We start from the raw sequence: 23,735 nt of genomic DNA, 5'->3' as shown, positions 1-23,735 counted from the left end.
ATAGAATATGCAGGGCTCCTCCAACGCACGCCTGTATTCGATCAACCCAAACTTTTCCATCCGGGCTCCTACGACGCGCTGAAACTTTGCTGCATCACATGATATTGGCCGTGGCATTTATGAATGCGCATTCTTGTCTGCTTGGAAAGCGAGCAGTACGGCATGCAACATTTGCACCTGCGAGAAGACAACGCTTGAGCACATTCTATGCCACTGCCCAGCATACCAGGCTGAATGACGAGGCAGCACAAGTTTTGTTTTTTTGGCTGCTTGTGGACACACACCTCCTCGAGGTGCCCTCTGGATAGCCGGCACTTAGGTACCGGTGAACTAAGCTGTGTCCAACCTGGTCAAAGATGGCCACACGAGTGTAACACGTTGCCCCTTTTTTTTTGCTACATATATATATATATATATATATATATATATATATATATATATATATATATATATATATATATATATATATATATATATATATATATATATATATATATATATATATATATATATATTATATCTTTCATTTTCTTCCACCTCTCTTAGAACTACATTTTGCTCCGAGCTTGCCTCACCTCGAAACTTGCCCATCCAATACTGCTCTTTATAGCCTTGTTTGTTGTCTTCCTGTGATCGCCCAATGCAAGACACCCCACAGTACTTTGATTCACATCCATTCCTGATTGCACTTCTAACTTCATGCACATCGCTGAGTTCCCAAATCTAAGCCCCGGAATCATTACACCTCACCTTCTTCTGGCCTAGCTCCCTCTGGAGAGATCAGTGGCTGCTCAGCAGGAACACGACATTATAGGGTTCAGAATCGGAATAATTTATTTCACCTCAAACAAAGGTACACATATATCATAAGTATACACAGAAGGAGGTCCCGTAGTTGCAAACTCAAATGGTAGCTCCTGTGCATAACAACATAAATAATGAGTAACAACATCGTGAAAAGTAACATGGTGTATAACGGTACATATAGTGAAAAAAAGTGTAATAAAATGGTAAAAACATGCTTGCTGGCAATAGCAGAGTATAACTCCTAAAACCTTTATTTCTTCATTTTCTTATCCCAATTTAGTGAGGTTCAGTAACTGAAATCTTGCAGAACTAAAACTGATGTTATTACGCCCACGAAGGACTTTGCTATTTTTTTAGATCACTGCGATACTAAAGAATATCAAAGCAGATGCAGACCTGCACAGTTGTAAAATATGTTTAAAATGTTGAAAATTATTATCCAGCTACCCATGTCCAAAAACTCGAGGCCATAACCTAGACAGCGAGCTTGTAGCCCACCAGGCTCAATACTACCACACATGTTCAGTAAAGTTTTTACCTCCACTTTTCCCGTCAAGCATCTTATCACACCTTTCCACATCAGCATATAAAGCTGTTTATACCCATATGCCAAGCTAACATATCATTAAACATTTTTCTTATTTGCAACAGCTATCCACTTGAGAAACCTGCCATCAGATGTTAACCTCCACGACAGCTCTGCTTGCTTAAGCTCTGTATTCTCAGTCATCCCTTATGAAAAATTGTAATGTGCAAGGTCCATGCTATAATAAATGAAAGATAAGAATAAAATAAAAAAAGTATCATGTTCCAGAGAGAAAAAAAGTAGTGAAAGTTGCATACTTTTTCCTGAATGAAGGAAGATAGAAACTTTTGTAGACACAAGTATGTATGCTCCAAGATTACAATAACATTGCAACTAGAGTTTCAAGCCTACACTTTGCTAAGCCTAGACTGTCGTGTCCTTCAGTTTGCACTTGATGTGTACCTTCCATCTGCTCTGTTTACCATCCTTGCATAATAACCACACACTAGTGTCAAACGGTGTCAGATACTGAAAAATAACACAATAGAAGCACAACCCACAATACAGTAAAACCTAATTATTTCGAAGTCACTGGGGCCACCATAAATCTTCGAATTAAGCGGGTTTTGGAATTAACAGAACATACAAAAAGTGGAATGCAAGCAACTTGGAACTATTCCAAGTAGTCAGTGCTCGTCGTTTGCTGCGCCGGCTAGCTTGCGGCACCAAGGGTTAGGTTTTCCAGCAATACCTAGTCTTAATTTTGCCACAAATATGAAAAATTTGGCAGATCCCACATACCTGAGAATCGACGTTATGCGAAGCATGCGGAGGGAACGTGATCTTGTTGCAATTTTTTTATTGAGCAACGCGTCATAAAATTACGCTAATATATGTACAAATGTTGCATGCACAAACATATGTTGAAGAGTTGCAGATGTTTATATAATCAGTTGTTTGCACTTGCGCAATGATGCCAACTGGAACATGCCCGTTAGCAACACCATAAGCTGATATGAAGCACTGATGCTCGCGAGGATGCTGGCCCTGGACACTGCTACATAAATCAAATTGAGCGCATGGCAACTAACCACAATTGACGTTAACCCGACGCCACGGCTGTATCAAAAGAGTACATATGTAATGTTTATAAAATTGGGTAGGCAGCACTGCAACCACTATTGACATTTCACGAAGATTAGCGTCTATTTGAAAAGAAGTTCCGAGACATGGCGTAGTGTAGTAAGATGCTTCACTGCCACGTAGAATGCTTGGGTTCGATTCCAGCTGGGATCCTGGCATATATTATTTGCATTCAGTGGGTTGACGCTGCGGATGTCGGGTATTTCTTAGCGCTCGCATGTTAAATTTGCCCGCGTGTGTTCTCGTCGTTCCTGGATAGACACTAAATGTCACTCACCTGTGGCATATACCCGCAGAGCAGCGGCCCATACCCGCCCTTGAGTATGTGAAGTACGCGACGGAATTGTGACATTATTCATGTCTTGACTAGCACGTCATGTTCGTCAAACCATGTTACCCTCCCATGCTAATTTTGGTTCACACCAAGTTAAGGGGGTGCCCACGACAGCACCCAAGCATAAGCGGCTAGATAGATAGATAGATAGATACGCTCAAAGTGGCCGAAGTTCGCTAAGAAATGCTTTACATTTAGAAAACGATGGACTTCGCTGCTGCAAAAAAAAAAAAAAAAAAAAAAAAAACACGCAGTTGTGATCAACTAAAATGTGCGCCTGCAGAAAACGAAACATCTTCACTGCAGAACAGTAGTGACACATGGGAAGCATGTCGACAGCTCCTCGCTGCATCAGCACGTCAGGGTGCGGCCATTCGCACATTCTTTCTGGTATCATTACGAATTTATTAATGGCCAGTACGACGAAACTCGCGATGTGTTGTGGCTAAAAAAAGTGATCTTTTAAATCTTTGAACTTATTTTTTGAAGTAGGTGTTGCTGGCAAGAACTCCATCAGCAGTGCAAAGGTATCCATCAGCAGTGCATCAGCAGTGCTGATGGATCCATCAGCAGTGCAAAGCAACCGGCACTCCATCAGCAGTGCAAAGCAACCGGCAATTGGAGGTTCGGGTACATCGCGAATTCCGTCAAACAGTACTTTATTATTTGATTGCAATCCTAGAAGGAATGGGTAAACCATGACCCACTGATCTTGCAAGATACTTCCAATATCTGTCTAAATGATCATGAACCAACTCGCCTAAGCAGCAGTTTTGCAATATGCTGCCTGCGCATCATCGCTATGTTGCAGTGAAGCACGTCTCGTTTCTGCAGGCGCACGTTTTGATTGACCACGAGACCGTTTTTTTTTCTCTTTTTTTTGCGCTGGAAGTCGAGAGGCAGAGGTGCTCCCGCTGCCACTCATTAGTATCACTACGTTGCATTGCTTTATGGCTATTAAGGGCTGTCGTTTCAGCAGATTTGCGGCGAAATCGGGATCTGAAACCCAACATGGCATCTAAAGTTTTCGAATTAACCGGACTGGTGCCGGCCACCGCTTCAAATTATCCACTCAAACTTACATTGCAAGCTACGGGACCACGGAAATCCTCCGAATTAAGCCAGATTTCGAAACAACCGATTTCTAGTTAATGAGATTTTACTGTATTTATTTACATGGTGATTTATATAGGACACAAACTTTCAAATGCTTTTCATGTGAGCCCCCTCACCTCTCTATTAGAAAAAAAAATGAAAAAAAAAACAATGTGTATTTTTCAATGCAACATTATGCTACACATTTGGAAAAAAATATTACTGTGTTCTTAAAATTTTCAGCAATGTTTCAAACATATAAATGTAAAGCACACAACAAGTTTAGAAACAAAAAAGAAATATGAATGGCACCTTTTTATTTAAACCAGCAATTATCATGCTTTATTGCTAGCCAGAAAGGCTTTTATGCATAATGGCAGTGTCTGCCAAGTAACATTATGCCTATAATTCAGCATAGTCATACATTAAATGTGACACTGCATAGAACAACAGAGAGCTGAGCTAGTTGGTAAGTATTCATTCTAAAAGACGGGGCATGCGAACACGGACACAGGAAAGAAGTCAAGATACCACAAACACCGACCAAGAACTGCAAAGGGCCCACAGTGGGGGAAAAAGAAAGAAAACACGAGAACTTATCTGTGCATGCCCATGCAATAGGCTCCCTATCAATCCGGCACGTGGGGGAGTCTACATGAAAGATAACGGTTAAGGCATTTAATTTCTTCTTTATGCAAGTGAATCAACAGTTGACTCTGGTGTGCACTACCGCTATTATTGATATGCTATGCCTTAATCATTAGATGCATTTCTACATTCTTGTGTTTGTACAAAATTACGCATTCATAGAATTTTGGCTTGCACTTACACTCTTAGCAATGTAAAGATAGATTAGAAGGCAAGCATTCCTGTAAGCGATCTCTTATGTAATTACAACATACGAAATTGTTGAGAGTGTAAGTGCTGGCCAAAATTTAATAACTATGTATTTCTGTATAGGCAGAGGAATGAAGAAATATATCTAATGATTGAGTCATGGCATATCAACAATAGCAGTAATGCATGTGTGAGTGAACTGTTGATTAACTAGCATAAAGAAGAAATCAAATGCAACAGTCATCTTCCGTGTAGAATCCTAAGAGAGCTAGAATTATGGGCTAGCCTACTGCTCGGGTATGTGCGAATAAGGTTTTATGCCATCTTTCTTTTCACCCATTGCGCCTTTGCAGCTGTTAGCATTTGCAGTGTCTTGATGTTCTTAATGTGTCAGTGTTTCCCCACCCAGTCTTTTTTGAATGTGTTGCTGCAATTGTTGATATTGAAATACTGTTAATTAAGATGCCAAAAATGAGGAGAGAAATAAGGTGTTAAACTTTTAAGTGCCTGCACACTACGCAATTCGAGGGGAAAGAGCCATAAAAAAAGCTTCACGAAAAAAGCTGCATTGCAAATTCTTGTTATACAGTCAGCCCCACTTATAATGATACCAGTTTTACCAATATATCATTTATAACAATGTGTGATGAATGAGCGAGACAGAGAACAAGAGACAACACCCGATCCTGGGCCAGCTGTTCTTATTCTGACTTCGTTCTTTTCTTCTTTGCTCTAGCTATTCGTGCGCCAGAGCCCTAGTGTCTTTCTTGGTCATGACACTCGGCCATGACTGCACGTGCGCGAAGCTGGCGACAAAGTTTCTGGTGGGCAGGCTTGGCTGCATCGTGGTGGTCAGCCCGGACCACAATGCAAGATGGAGCGACGGTCTGGGAAAAGCGTCTCATGTGGACGGCACTGGCTGCCTCGAGTCGGTCGCTCTTTTGCATGCCACGATGTCTCTTGAAAAAGTGCTGTGGACTCAGGCGGCCGGCACTGGCTGCCCCGTTGCGGCCGACGCTTTCGGCAAGGCTGTGATTTGGTCCGGGTATCTGCCAGAAGTAGATCTGGTGGTCGATACTGGCTGCATCTCGGATGTCGGCCTCGACCACGCTGGAACTGGGTGCCGGAGTCTGCCACAAGTCTATCGGGAGGTCGAGACTGGCTGCATCGTTGTGGTTGGTCTCGGCCATGCAGAGACTCTCTGTGTGAAGCAGCTAAACATACACCTGACAGCGCGCTTCGGACGGGCTGCAAAACCAGCGGCTGATATAAAACGCCGGACGAGGGTTGCCGAAAGTGTATTCCAAAAGATGCGCTAGGTGCCTTGGCTGGTGTCGAGAGTGGGTACGCAACTTCTGTGATGTGTGGCAGAAAAAATAATTCACGGCCGGTCTTGGCATCTGCGGCAGGACATTCTGTGAAGCTGTCATCGTATTGGCTGCGTCTGTGGGGTCCCTCTCGTGGACGCGATAACTCGCCTTGTGGGGGCTGTCGAACACTCTGGTCGGTGACCATGGCTATCTCGTAGCAGTCGCAGCACGCTTAGCAGGCAATCCCGTTGGTACAGTTTGGGGCGCTTGTCTTCATTTTTGTCGGCGTTCTGGACAGGCTGCGATGCCAATTGCTGAGGCTCGAGGGTGGTCTTGTTGCCTGTTGTCAGACTGGAGGACTGCGATGAGACATCGAGCCGTCGCCCCACTTGAGCTCGATATATGGTAGTGGGCGCGTTGACGAAGGGTCCAGCTACCCTGTGCCCCTCTGTATCTCCCCCCACGAAAGAGGACGGGGTGGCCGATGGCTGACACGAATTTTGGTCCGGTACCAGCGACGAGTCTGGAAGCTCATGTGGAGAACTGGAGTGCTCAGCTGGAGCCTCGAGATGGAACCCTTCTTGAACTCCATCCTCAGTACCGGTCAGGTTGGACTGGGTGGTGAAAAGGAGATCGGAGAGTGTCCGGCCGAAAGCAGCTATGAGCTTGGAGCTCCACTCTACCCAGGACTGCTGCTTGAAGCCTTTATACCGGTGCCACGCCGCTGCACCTTCCCGAAGACGTTCTAGAGCCACGGTCCATTTCTGAGATTCGGTCCAGGCCTCGCGCATCGTTGTCGCGTTGACGGTTGCCACTCAGCTGTCGGCGTCGTTCCGGACCCCATGGAATTCCGGTAGTTCGCAGACGACCGGTGATTGTGAGGAAGCAGGTGGCAACGCGGAGATCACCGACGTGAAGCAGTCGAGCTGGTGTGAGAGCTCGATCAGAAAAGACCGAAGCTCCCTGCGTTGCTCCGGTGTGCTTGCCTCAAGGTCATATGAGGCAGCTACATCCAACACTGCATTAATGTCACACAATGCTGGCAACATTGTAGGAGCTCGCTCGGCGATCAACGCTGTCAGTTTGTTAGTCTCGGCGCGGAGCATTGCGATGGTATGCCGTAGTTCCACGGCACTGTCGCACGAGGCTTCTGAACCGCTTTGGTTCGCGTCCGTGAAGTACGTGGTTCTAGTAGTACTCACGGTGGTGACACGCACGTCTAAGAAAGCATGAACAGCGTTTCTTGGCGGCTTATGTGTTGGAGGAGTACCGTACAGGGAATGCAGGCCGTGGGAAGCTTGAACAGCATTCCCAAAGGACAGGAGCCCGTGCGTATTACGGGCGCGAAGTGGTAGCATGGTGTTCATCGGGTGATGCCCTGGTACCACAGAGGAGGCACGGACACCGTCCTCTGATGGTCCGATGGGCAGCTGAAGCGGCGGCCGAGTTGTTGACTCCATCGCTAAAGAAGCGTAAACGGCGTTCCTGGATGGAGAAGCCCGCACTGCCGACGAACCACGAAGACACGTACTGGTGGCTTCCCACAGAGGGTTCACTTGTCGGCTTGCGCTGATGGCAGAATCCATAGCCAAGGATGCGTGGACGGCGTCTCTTGTGAAATGGTACCAGAACGTGTACTGCAGCCGCCGAGGAGGCCTTGACGCCGTCCCCGAACGGTGGTGGCAGTGGCGGCAGGTGAGGCCTTGACGCCGTCCTCAAGTGGCGCTTATCACGGCTATCCTGGATGACGAAGCCGGGACATAAGACTTCTTCGTCGACTGCGCCATTGTGATGAGCGAGACAGAGAACAAGAGACAACACCCGATCCTGGGCCAGCTGTTCTTATTCTGACTTCGTTCTTCTCTTCTTTGCTCTAGCTATCCGCACGCTGGAGCCCCAGTGTCTTTCTTGGTCATGACACAATGAGACGCTACTGCTACATCTACTTTCGTATGTTTCATATTGTGAAATAAGCAATGTTCGCATGGCTCATTATCAGTTACAACAACAAACTTTGGCTGTTTGGTGTCTGTGCCAAATGGTAATAGAATGTGAAATCCTTGAAAAGTAAGAAGAAAATTAGACATCCAAGCCGCTGAAGCCTAGCCAACAACTTCAATGTACTCCAGAAAACCTTTAGACTTGCAATATGCTTCACCTCACAGCGCATGTCATCGTGGCAAAGCTGACTTTTGAAATCTGCTATGGCGAGAAAGCGGCGGTGGCTTCTGTTAAAACATGCAATATGAGTAAAACGTTCAAACAGTGAGGAGATTAAGCATCACAAAATTCAGACATTGTCATACATTGGCTCTATGGGGCTTGAAGTGGTCCCGAGAAAGCTTCCGAATTTTCGAACATGTCCAAAATATCGGCAGCTTTGTACACCCTTGTTACTGATGTCTGTTGGCATATTCCATCCGGTATTGTAGTTATCTCACAACAACCTGCCATCCACTTATTCTGCCTTTTTCTGTATAACCTGTTCATAGCAATTATCGGTTATAACAATAAAATTTTCATGGCACTTGAGTATTATTACAGGTGGGTTCAACTGTATGCCCTCGCATGAGGGCCCTTAGGCTAATAAAAAAAAAAGGAATATTGCAAGTTGTAGTTACTTTAATAAATGTTTTTGCTCTCTCTCTCTCTTTGTAAGGTGCCATCCCTTGCCAAGTTCCATCATAAATTCTGGTTACTTAATGTAACTTGTAAGGTATCATCGCAGTTCTGCAAACTGCATTTGTTACATCATCCCAAATGAACAAACCTCGAACTACAAAATGTCAAAATGTTCACAATAATTTTGCTAAAGTCCAGCTCATAAATTACCATAATAGCACATTTCCAAGCAGCGCATATACCACAATCATGTTTTTGGCTCTGATATGCCATTAGGTACACCTAGCAGAATTACACAAAAAATGCTTTCTATTACTAAGTTACAATTTTGAAAGATTAGAAGTTTTTTTTTTTATTTTTCAGCAGTTTTTTAAAAACACTTGAAAACCTTAGAGAGAGATAAAAGAAATCTTCCTACCACTGCTGCATGCAAATTTTTTCTTAAGCGAGACAAACAATCAATTTCGATGCAATAGTTAACTGATAAAAATGTTCTCTTCCCTTGTACTATTTAGATAGAAATGCTTGACTAGAGCTTCTTATAAAGCTATAAAAACAAGAAAAAGAAAATTGATACTGAAGAATCAAAAGAATTCTAAATTATCCAGAGCTAACAAAGTTGTCATTTAACCAAAGCGGTGTACTAGTGTAGAGTGAAGATATAGCCACAAGAATACTGTAAAGTGATGCAATAAGAACAATGCTACAGGCATTTGATGTACAACTATGCAGCCACAATTTTCCATTTACTTTCACTAAACTCCTTGCCGGGTACTTGGTAACTCCATACAGTACAGCAAAAGTTACAGGACACATACAGTGCAGTCAAAGCCCCATGCAGTGTCAACAGACAAGAGGCTTCATAAAAGATACAGTGGCACACAATAGGCAAGACTCCAACACTACTAGAAGAGAAAGCTGGCTTTTTTGTTAGTGCTATCATCCATGGTTGACTGCCTAATCACTATCTTCGTCTTGATAACTTCACTAAAAAGAAAAAGCTGTCACAAGGCTGGTGTCATGACATGCGAAGAAGAGACTGGAAAAGCTTAGAGAGGAGTGCAGGAATGTGTTTTGAATTTGTGGCTTCCCGATGACATATGGCCCTTTCATTTTCACGAGAAATGGTCATCATGGTACACCGCATGTGATGCAGAAGTTCCTTTAAAATATGTACAGCAATGATTTAGTGACCTTTCAAAGGGTGGATAGCTTAAAATGCGGATGGAAAACTCTATTATACTAGCATATCAAATGCTGTTAAATGCAGTAATACATACCGTGAAAGCACTCATTAAACTAAGAATGGAATGTGTGTATCACTAGAGATGTTACTAGTATTCTGCATCAGTTTTTATCTCAATGTAAGAAACAATGATGCCAGAAAATCATCAAAACAATTAGCACAAAAGACATGTATGAGCATAACACTATTGGTAAATACAAATGCTGGCCAACATAAAAATGATTGACTAGAAAAATCTTGTTCTAACAAAAAAAAAAACCCAAAATTTTGAGTTTGAAGGCAAGCACAAGGTGAAACAATAATTTTTTTTAATCAAATGCTATATAAGTTTATAAATACAGTAGGCTCTCTTTAGACAACTTTTGTTTAGGCCAATTATCTAATAAACTAAGAAATGTTAAGCACTTCATTTTGTGTATTATGAACTCAGTGCACCACTGTTAAGCTACATATTTACAATGCTCCTACATGATTGCTTTAAAGGGTGTGTACTACATAAACCGAAACTCTAATAGAAGGGAACAAAACATGTACTAGCAAGTATATACCACCGACTAAAACATTGTGACATCCACATTGCTGAAAGCAGATCTGCTCCCTTATGTTACAACACCATTACATCAGCCTCTTTATAGAAATAAGGAACAAAAGAACTTGAAGCTATACAACAATTTTTTGTTCTCATACTTCCGCAGCGCTATTACTGCACATGGCTGTAACAAAATTTCATTTGTATAGTATAGCTGTATTGTGTCAAGTAAATGGCTTGGCCTAACAAAAGAAAAAGAACAAAAGAAAAGCAAATTCTAGCCAGTAGTGCATTTGTCAATCACACCCATGAAACGGCGCAGGCAAGACCAGTCCCCTTGGACTTGAATGCGACCACCCATGTACACCTGCATGGGAGATTCCTTTCCACATAGGATCAAGGTCAGGTCATCAGCAGAGAGGCGCAGTGTCACATCGGCCTTCCTTCTGTCGCCGAGATCACTGCCACGCACCAATTCCACACTACCTGTAATTTTCAAGAATTACAAGGCTATAAGAGGATAGACTGCATAAAAAGAAAATGAGACATATTGAGTAATAGATTAGTGTGATTTAAAATTATAAGCAACAACAGCAGCAATTAAATGTCCTTTTTTGCATTCGACGTCAACGCCTCTCTTTCAGAGTCATGACATGCTCGCACAATTTTCACTAGATGGAATGCTTTGTATAGAGAGAGAGAGGGAGAGAAAAACAGGCAGAAAAGTGAGTCCTTTTGAGCTTTATTTAGCAAAAGTAGAGGCTGCATAGATTACACACAAACCACAGTATAGTATTGAGGCAAAGCAGCACTACTAGACAGCAGACAAGTAAACTGACAAAGGTGGACAGTTATATATTACAAACTTTTCTTGTTCAAACATGTAGCTGTGTTTATGACAATCTATTAACAATGCTATGGAATCAATATTTTAAAAGTACTGATCCCTTTAATTTATAGATGCAAGTCACACAACATTAGAAAAGCAATCACGAAGTGATAAAGCATAGCTAGTGAGTAGAAAATAAGTGCTTGATTGATTGAATTAGTGCTTGAAAATAATAGACTGATATGTGGGATTTAACACCCCAAAACTATCATATGATTATGAGAAATGCCGTAGTGGAGGGCTCCAGAAATTTTGACCACCTAGGGTTCTTTAACGTGCACCCGAATCCGAGCACACTGGCCTACAGGATTTTCGCTTTCATCAAAAATGTAGCCATCGCAGCCAGAATTCAATCCCCCGACCTGCAAGTCAGCAGCTGAGTACCTTAGCCACTAGACCACTGCGGCGGGGCCCAAAACCATGACTGATTTAAGATTGTGCAAAATGCTGTAGAGGAGCGCTCCTGAAATTTAGTAGAACTCCCGGGGTTATTTCATGTGCACTTAAATCTAAACAGTTGGGCCTCTAGCATTTGACCTCCATTGAAATGGGGCTACTGTGGCTGGAATTCGATCCCGCGACCTACGCGTCAGCAGTCAAGCACCATAACCACTAGACCACTGAGGTGAGTAGTGTGTAGAAAAACAGAAAAAAAGACACAACAGTTGATGAAATGGGCCCTGCTGCAATGTTTTTTAGTTCAGACACCATTTTAAGAAGATTTTACAACACATAAAGTGACCAAAACCTGCACAAAGACTGTCAGCCTATTTATATAGCAAACTGCAGACGTTCTGCAGGCATAAACTGCAGACAAACATTCTCCCTTTTGAAATACTGTTTCTGAAAAGCCAACACCACGAAGCCATTTATGTCAGCAAGTGCAACAGGAATAGCACATTCCTGCACCTCCTGGTTACCGAACCCTAGCACTCTTCTGGAAGCATGTCAAGGCGTTACAAAAGATTCGTCACTCGCTCCAATTGCGTTCTCTCTTCTCTCATCCCAATGAAAGCGCTGGAGGTTAAGCAGGGAGGAAAGGCAGGGGCAAAGAAATTAAGTCACGTGCACCTCGTGCCCTTGAGCACTATTTTTTTTTTTTTCTTCTTCGAATATGTGGCTTTTCCAGCTTTTTATGTGTAATCCCGCGTGCACACGTGAACAAAGCATGGCCTCCCGTGGTGATCTCTGTAACAACTGAGCGTGGCATGTTCAAACCAGCCAATGGCTGATAGATGGCCTTCTACGTGTGATTTTTTAACATCTTCTGTCATTTCTCAAGAGAAGAGAAAGCAATTTTCAGCTAACTGTGATAATTTATTGTGAATTCCTAGATGCATGCTGCGCTATGATATTTGGCTCGCGTGTTGTCAGGAGCCTCTACTACCGATCGGAAGCGTTTTCTGACCATGCTTAAAAAGTGCTGCAGGCCTCGTTAAAGAGCTCTTGAACCACTTTTCTAAGTAATGATCGATTTATCTGAGTTTCGAAGTTCATTATTTCACATATCAATTGCCCAAAACATTTTGCAAATTCGTCATGTGTTATAGAAGTTACAGAGGTCTGTCGCACACTTTAAACTTACACTAAAGTAAAGCAATTAATCAGTGTAGACTTGTCAATTATATTGTATTACTATGGCAAGTTGGACGAGTTGGTTCGAGGACATTCTAGAAAACATTTCTGTGCTCTCCAAAATGTTTCCAAGAATATTATAAATTGTACTCTGAAAACTCTACTGTCATTAATTTGACCATCATAGGCCCATTAATGGAAGAGAAAATCAAAGTCCAAGTTATAATTTTAAACCTTATACTGAAATTTCCACACGTGACACCATGAATTTCAAAATGTTTTACATTCATCTTTAAGCCACACTGGCTCAATGATCTTTTGATGATTGATATGTGAGGTTTAACGTCCCAACTCAATTAACTTTTATGAAGCCTGGCAGGCTAAGTATCTGGCCTCCTCAGAGGACAAGGTACACTATCTGTACCAATTAGAAACTAGATAGGCACTAGTACATGCTGTCAAAACCTATGATGCCACGACGATTGGTGCGGGAACATTAAGGCAGCATCGCTAGCTGCATTTTCTTTTTGCGCATTTTTGCCGCTTCTCTCGCTTGCCAAGTGTCTTATCACAGTAAGCACAATGATTTTGGTATTGTAAAAGTGTAATTTACTAATACGAGAAAATTCATCTTTCTCTTTGGTGATCCTTCAAGTTCTTCCTCCCTTCTTTTGTCCTAATGAGCAAGCTGGAAGCTGTACAAGGAGAGATACAAGGAGGAAAGAAAGTATGCCACATGAGCGTGATGACTTGGATTGTTCATCATGAAATGCGATCGCTCTCTTCTGTCATCCCACTACCAACAAGCGTTGCTAATATAAAACTTTAGTGCACTATAGAGCACGACACCGGGCACGCGGTGGCACCTTGAGACAAGAAGCGTATCGGATCCAAACCTTGCTCTTGGTTTATGTCTGCTATCGGTCAATAGCAGCAATCACTTGTGTGATGGCCCTTTGAAGAGAGTGTATGGGCCTCATCTGTACATTGAGAAGGCACTTAAGAAAGTGGCAACATTGAGCTCTGCTTGTGAGCTTTGCTTACTGCACATGACAAAGATTTGGCTGAGCTGCTCACAACAGCGTTTTCTTTTTGCTGTATATATTTTTTTCACCCAGCTAGAGCAGTAGGTCAGGACCCTTCTTAAAAAAGTAAGAATAAAAAGTCTCTAAGCTTAATTAGTGGCATTATTTTAAAAGGGACCCTGACTTTTGTTCTCTTTACACATCAAGATAAAAGACCTACCGTGAAATCCTGAGCAAGTGCCCCCCTCCCTTCTTCATCAAATTTATAATTAGGCTCTCTTCCCCCTGCTACCATTTCCACTGTTTAATTCGCTGTATCACTGTTTCACTGTATCAATAAAGCATTTTATAAGAAGCACAGGTGTACATTCTTAATCCTTAGCAGCTCTTCCACCATCATCAAAAATTTCGATCCATGACTGAGCAGGGCCCCCCTCCAAATCTCATTAGATTATCCTTTATCATAGAGGTGGGGGGGGGGAAGGCACTTCTTTGGGATTGAACGGTAGTGAGGTTTGACAACAATCACTCAATATTGACACTTGAGAGAGTTCTAAATATATCATAAATGCAGAGCATAGTACATATATAATAATAATTATTTCAGAGAACAAATAGTAGAAAGAACTGTGTTGTTAACCTCAAAGGCAGTCACAGTAAGTAAGTATAGTAAAATTATGAGCAAGCATACCCTCCAATTTCACCTCTAATTTCAAATTTACATGCAGTTTGAAGAAAGCTTCATCCCACCAGCCCCTGCCACTCCACCACGTTTTCACCTTTATAATGCATGCGTCTATACAACACTGGCCTGCTTGAATCCCACCCAATCCAATCCTGCTCAGCAGCCCAATTTCTAGGCACCTGACCTAAAATTCGATGGCAAAATTTGATTTTTTTTTCTTCCAGGAAAGCGGCCCCCTTCACTTTGCTTAAATTTTATGGTAGGTTGGGCTGCTTAATGAGTTGTTTATAGTCTAATATTGTTTGACATTTCAAAATTCTTATGCGTGTTTTAAGAAAATGGCTTCGATCTAACGGAGACACATTGAAAAGTACACTAACACTACTTCCTATTCTAAAGCCACTTTAAGGTTGTCGGCATTACACATGGTGTTCCTACTATCACAACATAAGATTTTCACAAAGAAGATGAGTGTTACACGAAGCAAGTCTAGTACATATTGCTTGGAAAGCACTGGAGTAGCCACTACTAATATATTTACTAGTGTGAGGTTTATTTATTTAGTCACAATTATACTTGTGACTCAGCAAGTACTCATCTAATGATAAACACATCAATTAAGCATATGTAGGCATGTACAAATGACATCTAACTGCGCTGTTTTCAGAAACATACAGTAGACTCTTGTTAAACAAAACCTAAATGAAACCAAGAAAATATGCTCCGTTTAGCAGGAGTTTCATTTTCTGAGAGATGAACAGGGTTGTAGTATTCAGGCAAGAAACCATATAGAAAGTTTCATTTAGACAGCTATTCCATCAAAAAGATTTCTGTTTACTGAGAGTCTATTGTACTAGTAATTGCATGGTAAGTTTTTTGGCTGATAAAAAGGCCCCAAAATGAAAAAAATAACATGTGGCTATTGCCCCCACACAATAAGTCTGTTTGAGGGTACTGCTTACAGATCAGTACTATAGTCTAATCCCGTGTCATTTTTCAGATTTTTGTGGGCTTTTTTATCAACATGATAAAACAAGCATGCGAATAGTATGTTGATCAAAATACTAGTTTAGTTAGATGTTTTTCGGACATGTCTACATATGCCCCATTGACATTTTGATAATTTGGTGAGTACTAGTCAAGCTGAAACTATAATTGCAATTATTCAATCAAACCTTATTAAACAAAAATATAGTGTTGGCTAATCCAGTGTACTAGGAACAATATGTACTAGGCTTGCTTCATTTAATGCCATTCTTTTTTAAAATCTCACTACATGATATAGGGACACCTGTATATGAAATAACAATATGGACATAAGTACAGGCAGTGCATAGATGAGAACCTTTGGAGAAGGTCTCCTTTTTTTTTTTTTTTCAGTATGATTGTGAAATGAAGTAACAAGCAACAATGAGTTCTTCATGTCCCTTCTATTATTAAAAAAACAATTTCTTTTTATATTCAAGTCCTGCACACCATTAGGTAACTTGCTTTTCAGTACTTCACAACTTTCTGTCAGAAGTGACCCTGCAGAAATTGTTTAAGTAATCCTAAGATGACTTCCCTATTAAGCTGTATTATTTTATTGGGCTAAGTCACCAGCTGCAACAATAGTTTGAAACAATATGAGCAGCGTTAGGGCTAATTATGATGCAGTGAATTCATTCTCCCTCTGCAACTGTGCTGGAAGCTACCCAAAAAGAAAAGGGGGGGGGGGGGGGGGGTATCTAGGAGGCTAGGAGGCAAGACAAGGGCTAAGAGTAACGTCACTGTAAGCCATGTCATGAGCGTTCTTTTATTTATGTATAAAGAAATATATATATAGGAAGAACGTATGCTACATTATGGCCAGCTATCTCAACAACATGATATAGCAGTATTGAAGAAACACACAAAAACAAGAAAAACTAGAACGAACAAAAAATAGAGAGTGAGAAGAAAAGTAAGGCATTCAAGATGTATATGTCTGTTGCCCAGACACACATGTAAAAAAAAAAGCCTTTTAAGAGGTGGTAGACAGCAAAAATCATCCCAGACTATTGTATTCATTTTCTCTTGTTTTTCTAACCATTTTCTCTATTTTATTTTTTTTAGCCTGTTGGCTGCTACTTGTAGTTTAGACATGCATGGTGCCAGCACACAGTGGCACCCTATGACGGCTGTGGTACATACACTCACAGCAAAGTAGAATGAGCAACTCAGCACTATTATGCTGGAACGCAAGCTTGCATGCTCTATTTTGGCCACGTTACATGAGCACCTGGCATGAACTGGCTTTGTTTTGTGCCAGTTTGACTGACAGACAGTAGCTAAATCAAGATCACTACACTTTTAAATGCTTTAATTTAGCTAAATATAAAGCTATGTTTGCCAAGGCACTTAACACGTGGTACACAGGAGAGAACTTGTACGCACAGACAAGAGCATATGTGCATGTGAGCTTTTAAGGCAATAAGATTAATTGGTAAATATTATCATAGTGCACTCAGCATGAGACAAACGACTGACTCAGGCATGTGAAAGATGAAGTAGCATGCACGTAGGTGCCAGGTGCTGACTCTCATCAGTGTAGTACAAAAGAAAACAATAAAAAAATGACCATCAATCACGTAAAAAATGAAAACTTATTTTAGACCTTTTGACAATGCAGTGACGCATACTTTCATTTAGGTATCTAACTAAAAATATACGTCATCTCGTGCTAAAAGAAACCATGTGTAGATGCGAAGCAGCAGGCGCTAACGCTTACACTGGTGGCGATGTTGACGCTGGCGCTCATCGCGGCGTTGCGCAGGAGAGAAACCTGGGGAGGCACAAGCACGCAGTGATGGACCGTTGTTTCTTACTGGAACATGCCAATCGCTGCTAATAGGCTGTGAAACAGAGGACTCCATTTGGAGACAGAGGGCCGCAGTCGCTTTTAGTTAACGCACACCCTGCGAATTTTTATCGTTGAACAACGCACAGGAAAGATCTCCCCCCGTCACTAACTTGGAGGTCAAGATCCAGTGCCTATATCAGGGTGGCCAGTGAATGATTGTGCAGCGCGAGCAGTCGGTTTCAGTCAAGAAACTCTCTAGCAGACGCTGCCTGCATCGGCGTTGCGAGGCGAGAAAGGGGAAGTGTAGGAGAGCAGAGAAAGGGAGGGGATACACAATGACGGTGTAAATGCCGTGAAAAGGAATGCTTAGAGGAGAGGAGAGAGCGAGTGTAGGTTAGCTTATGCTCCCTGCATCAGCGTTGAAAGGCGAGAAACAGTGGAGTGTAGTAGAGTGGAGGGGATGTGCATGCGCAATGGGGGTGTTAACGCCACTGGGATGGATGCCTAGAGGAGAGAGAGGTGGGAGCTAGTGCAAGCAGGTGGTTGGAGAGAAGTGAAAAGGGTAATGCACAGCTGTTAAAAAGGGAAGGAGGAGAGTTGTGCATGTGTAATGCGAGTTCGGATGCCGCCAACACCGTGGGACATAGACCTAAGCAAAAGATGCTTTGCATCTAAAATAAGAAATATTACTACTACTGAAAAAATGTTATTATGATCAGGAAATCAAGAAATGCATGCTGAGCCCACTAGCTTCAGTTTCTTGCATAGGTGTTGAGCATGCAAACAAGAGCGCAAGCAAATTGGTCTGTATTTGATACGACAAATCTGTGCTGCATTCAGGGTAATAATAAATGGTTCACATGTTCACAGGACTCTTGCCTACATATTGGCCTTACTTTCTTAATAAATTAAAAACGTGTTTCAGGGCTCCCTTGAAACTGAAACAAGCAATCTTCCCAAGCTAGAAAACTCTGATGGTGCACCTTTTTTTTTTTCTTCTTGCATTCAATGAATAAAACCTGAGCATTTAAAATGATAAGGCCCCTCTCTAAGATTTTTCAATTTTTCAATACCAGCTACTCGGAAATATTTTTATTTTATGCCTAACTGCCCATTGCATTTAAACAAAATTTGAGCTGGCAATGCTCAATCTCTCTATTTTTTGGTAATAGCTATCTCAACACCACCGTATATGAGAATTCAACATAGATATAGACTTCTAAAAATTCTTTATAGAGACAATGGCTGAAAATAATGAAGAGAAAAAAAAGGTTTCTATTCTTAAAAGGCTTTAGGAGGTGAGAGACACCTAAGATAATCCAGGCAGTTTTAAAAAAAGCTATGAATTAACACCAATTCAGCAGCTTGCAATAGTTAAAGCTTGCTACATGGGTATGCTTTTCTTTTGCAGCTTAACTTTAGTGGGGAGATCAATACTGGTCATGTCCTGACTTACCTTGGTTGAAGCAAACGTGAACTGTGATGCCATCCTGGGTGCCAGCAAGAATCTGGAGAGCATACGTAGCACACACTCCTTGAAACTCATCTTGCTGGGCAGCAAACAGGGCCAGCTGGTGTAGGACCTGCACCAGCTGCTCAAACTGTGGCTCACTAGGACATGCTGGTACAGCATGTAGGCCACCTGCAGCATGACCCAGTTGACAATGCACAGTGAAAAGCACCGCCATTAAGCTGTCTACAAACCATGCAAAAAAATTGTTAGAAAAGCAAGCACAAAAAATATTGAAACAAGAATCAAAGAGGCTGCAAAACAGAATATGTGCCATCAAGTGCTAATGACATAGATACACTCCGACGACAAGCTGCAACCATCATGTCTGGCATCATAAGATACATTCCAATGTGACCAGTTCACGAATAGCTTCGCACCTATTTATCGGCACACACGCTGGGCTGCATTGGCGAGCTATTTTAGCATTTCTCATTTGAAGCTCTCGTTAAGCAAGAGTTAGTGCCCGTGGTCACGCTATGTGTTCTTTGCAGCAAACCTGCATGCATACACCAGATGGTTGCTTGGAAACGCATGCTGTTAGTGCTATCGCAGCTGGTTGTAGCAGCCAATTTTCTGTCTAGCTGACTATCACTGACACAATGTCACTAGCTTCAGCCAATATGGTGCAGTGTGCTGGTAACACTGGTGTATACCTTGTGGCCTTAAGCCACTGCCAAAATGAAAGTACAACTAAATATGGCTAATAATTGGGCTTAATTAATGGGCTTAATTAATCCACTAAGGGGTCTTTGACATTAATAATAATTACAGGGCTTAAACATCCCATTATCAAAATATGATTATGACAGACATTGTAGTGTAGGGCTCCGGGAATTTTGACCACTTGGTGTTTTAAGTTTCACCTGAGTCTTTGAGGTTGTACAGCCAGTAAAAAACACGATGGTCAGTTACCATGTCAGAATTTCAACTGGATAAACCGGGGTGAAATTTTTGAAAAGCTCATACTGTGGCCATAAAGTCTTTAGGATAAAGAGTAAGCAATTAGCTTCAGGGATGCCCTTGGTGAACTTTATGTCTTCATGAACTATGTGTTCACCAAGGACTGTCTTACCACATGTCACCAGTGTTGTGGATGTGTCACCAGTGCTGTGTGAGCACTGCCCCGAGGCCAGCACTACTGACATAAGTGCAGAGTTTTGTATGTGAGCTTCGGTTAATGAGATGTAACACTAGCAGTGCTCAAGTAGGTGATGAAAGGTCATAAGTGCATCATCAAAGGACTCTGATTACAAAGAAAGTGTTGTCAGCATTAAAAAGTTGGTTCAGAGGTGCGATTTCAGTAGTAAAATTCCATGTGAAATATTGAAAACAAGAGCATAGCTAAATTAAGCTGCATAATGCTGTCTATGTGGTAGGCTTTGGGAAATTTACTAGAGCGTTAAGTTTACAGTGTTCAGAAAAAATGTCTCATTTAAAGAGAATGTTGTCCAATGTGACCAGTTTACAAGCTGAAAACAGGCACTGTTAAATTCAAGATGGAGTGTGGCGTAGTGCAAACAAGTCAAAGTTTGCATATATGGCAAAGATGGGAAAAATCTGAAAAAAAAAAAAACATCAATATAGCAGGGACAAGTATGCCACTTTAGGCCATGAAAGTTACCATCAATTATGTATTCAAATGAAACCTGCACATTATAGAGAATGGCACCATAATGAATTCACACAAGCCATCCTCTGTTACAAAAGTGTTTCTTTTCTTAAGTAATGTTCAGCGTCAGTCATGGGCACCTGATAGTAGTCAAAGCAAATATGAAATAAAAAGAAAGAATCTGCTCCTTACACATAGATGAGTGTGTGATCTATATGTGGCAATAGGTATACAAACTTGCAAGTAATTCTGTGATATCAGCCATGATCAGCACAGAAGTGTATGGTATCATCTTTTTGTTCAAACTCGTATGACTGCCCTCGTCCAGTGACTACATGTTTGAGTGGAACGGTCAACCAGTATCAATAATGTGTTTTCTCCTTGTTGAAAGGAGTATGGCTTTCAGTGTCTAGTGGGGAGAACAGTTGTTTTGTGGCCCTGAGAAATTGCATGGCCATCAAAAGAGAAAACAAATCTCTGGAGCAAAGTAGTTGTTCTTGATACATCAGCATAAGATTGCTGGTAATAGAGGGAGTAAAAGGACACAGTGATGACTGTGGAGTTGATGCATCAACGGCAGCTAATTTACGTAAAATACAGCTTGAGTCTACCTGAAATGTGTGCATAAGTAGACAAGACAGCAACTGTCCAACAACCACAGCCACAACTTGCTCTTCATCTTCCATGCAGTTTCATTATCAATATCACCACCATTAAGTTGAAAAAATCATTAAATCAACAAAATTAGGCACAATCACACCAAAATGCTGATATCTGAGATCTTTCAAAATGCACATGTGCCGCTTTCGGTGGCGGCCATGTTCACTTTTCACTTTAGCTATTGCACGACTTAGAGTGCTCTAAACAATGAAGGCTGGAGCCAGTGAGATGACTAGCTGCTTTCCCCAATGAGACGCTGCTGCGACGCGCCTTCATTGAAATTTTATCACTTCCTTGTCACGCGAAGTTTCTGTTTGATGTAACAGAACACCTGCGTTTCCTGCGCGGCAGGCATAGTGAATTTCAATATCACCCTTAAAAACACAATGAGGAATATCTGAAATCAGGTTAATTTTTTGACTTTTAAAGAAAATATTCCTGAACATCCCAGATTAAAGAAGAAAAAGATAGTCTGTTTCACAAAGGCCTCCTGCTAAACATAAAGTGCGTGTATGCACTACTGAACGTACATGTCACATTACAGTACATGTCACTATGCAGCAGAATGCAATAGTAATTAAAACTGATGAAGTATAACATGCCCCAACCATATTATTGACGCAAGACAGACGCAGTATTCAAACTACGCGTGCTAGTTCGTGCGCCCCCCAAGAGACCAGCGGCCCTATAATGAGACAAGAAAAGGCCGTGACGGCGTGCGCCTTCTCAGCACGAGAATTTTGACGAAAAAGAAGTGGAGCAACGCTCAAGGGCTTCTCGGAGATTGATTTTTTTTGCTGATTGCCTGTTAGAAACGCTGCTACATTTTCCTTTACTTTTCGGGCACAAATTAGCCCCAATAAAGAGTTATTCTCACACCATTTGGATTGCGCGTAACAATTCTGGTGGAGGAGCCGAGTAATGATCTCAAACCCAGTTGGACTCCGAGGAAGCAGCCCGGAACCACGAGCAGTCGAACCAACTGAGCTCACTCCAGTTCATCAGCGCTCCAACCGTCGTCTACGTGGTGAGCCGCCGGAATATCCCCTGCCACCAGAGCCTAGAGTGTCTCCAGCTGTCTCCGGTGAGAGTACTGAAATGTCGTCTCCAACCGCCGCCGCACACGTAGTTTCGTCTCCAGTCACTGCCACGCACGTCGTGGTTGATGAGCCACGGACGCCCGACCCTTTTCATGGTGATCTTCATGAAGACCCCGAGGATTGGCTGGAGGGTTTCGAGCACGTCGCCAACTGCAATGGATGGACTGAAGAACGGAAGCTCCGTCGCGTTTATTTCGCCTTGCAGGACAGCGCATGAACGTGGTTCGAAAACCATGAAGGTGCCATTCGGTCGTGGGACGACTTCCGACGGGAGCTACTGGCCACACACCCGAGTACAGAACGCAAAGGAAGAGCTGAAGCTGCCCTGCAAGCAAGAAACCAGCGCAACAATGAAAGTGTCGCAATGTATATGGAAGACATGTGCCGGTTATTTCGCCGGTCTGATCAAAATATGAGTGAAGACAAGAAACTTCAACGCTTGATGCAGGGGTGAAGCGGGAGATTTTTGCTGGTTTGCTCCGATGCCCCCCGCGGAACGTCGCCGAATTTCGCACCGAGGCGACAGCGGTTGAAAAGACTCTGCAACAGCGAGTGAGGCACTACAATCGAGATGTTACTGTCGCATCTATAGATGCGGTATCAGCAGTCTTCGGGAATGGCATCGACATATTACGAGAGCTTATTCGATCGGTGGTTCGAGAAGAGCTCCAGAAGCTAAACGGCAACTCTTCAACAGTCTCGTCATTAGCGGAAGTTGTTCGGGAGGAAGTGAGACAGGCAGTCCGTGAGCAGCAGCCACAAGCACAGCCGGTTCAAGCGTCGGTTCCAATGCAGCCCGCAGTCTCGTACGCCGAGGTGCTGAAAGGCGCCCCTGTACCTCCTTTCATCGCCCCTGGACCTTATTTCGCCGCAGCAAGCACGCATCTGCCGAAACCTCGATTTACGCCGTCCCCAGCCAAGACGAGAATCCGAAAAGCTGATATATGGCGCACTCCTGATCGAATTCCGCTTTGTTATCACTGCGGCGAAGCTGGCCGTCTTTACCGGATGCGTGAATATCGCCGAGCTGAACGTCGTGGTTTTCCCGTAAACGCTGCCTGTCCACAGAATGGGGAACGACCTTTTGAAATCGAGGAGTACCTGTCAACGCATCAAGGTACTCACTCCTCGCAGCAGCATCAGTCTCGGTCGACAGCGCCACTGAGGTATTGGTCACCAAGTCCGCGTCCATCCTCAAACTCTCCGAGGCGACTTCCGCAAAACCCGCTTCGGGAAAACTAGAATCGGCGACCTGGGGAGGTAAGGCCGACGCAAGAAAACAAACTCCAGTGCCGATTTCAAGATGAGATGATGGACACGAGACTACGTGCGGAAACGGTAACATCGCTTCTGATTTTTCGGTACTTATAGACAGCTACGAAACGAATGCTTTGGTAGACACAGGCGCA

At 42.7% G+C, this 23,735-nt stretch overlaps 1 protein-coding gene across 4 annotated transcripts in view; it reads right to left on the bottom strand.

Moving 5' to 3' along the window:
• Window positions 1-808: 808 nt before the first annotated feature.
• Window positions 809-23,735, bottom strand: part of LOC119187507 (stomatin-like protein 1) — a 77,497-nt gene continuing 54,570 nt past the window's right edge. For 2 of the 4 annotated variants that reach the window (XM_075878716.1, XM_075878717.1), the window contains exons 8-10: window positions 18,901-19,086; window positions 17,373-17,426; window positions 809-10,935 (exon numbers count right to left, since the gene is read on the bottom strand). In XM_075878716.1, the coding sequence (XP_075734831.1) occupies window positions 10,727-10,935; window positions 17,373-17,426; window positions 18,901-19,086 (449 nt within the window). In that variant the 3' untranslated portion in view covers window positions 809-10,726. The other 2 variants (XM_037435641.2, XM_037435642.2) reach the window with 2 other exon arrangements.

The sequence above is a fragment of the Rhipicephalus microplus genome, chromosome X (genome assembly GCF_043290135.1).
Source record: "Rhipicephalus microplus isolate Deutch F79 chromosome X, USDA_Rmic, whole genome shotgun sequence".
NCBI classification, from domain to species: Eukaryota; Metazoa; Arthropoda; class Arachnida; order Ixodida; family Ixodidae; genus Rhipicephalus; species Rhipicephalus microplus.
Note: the sequence above shows the minus strand (reverse complement) of the source record. Positions and strands in the feature narration are given on the sequence as shown.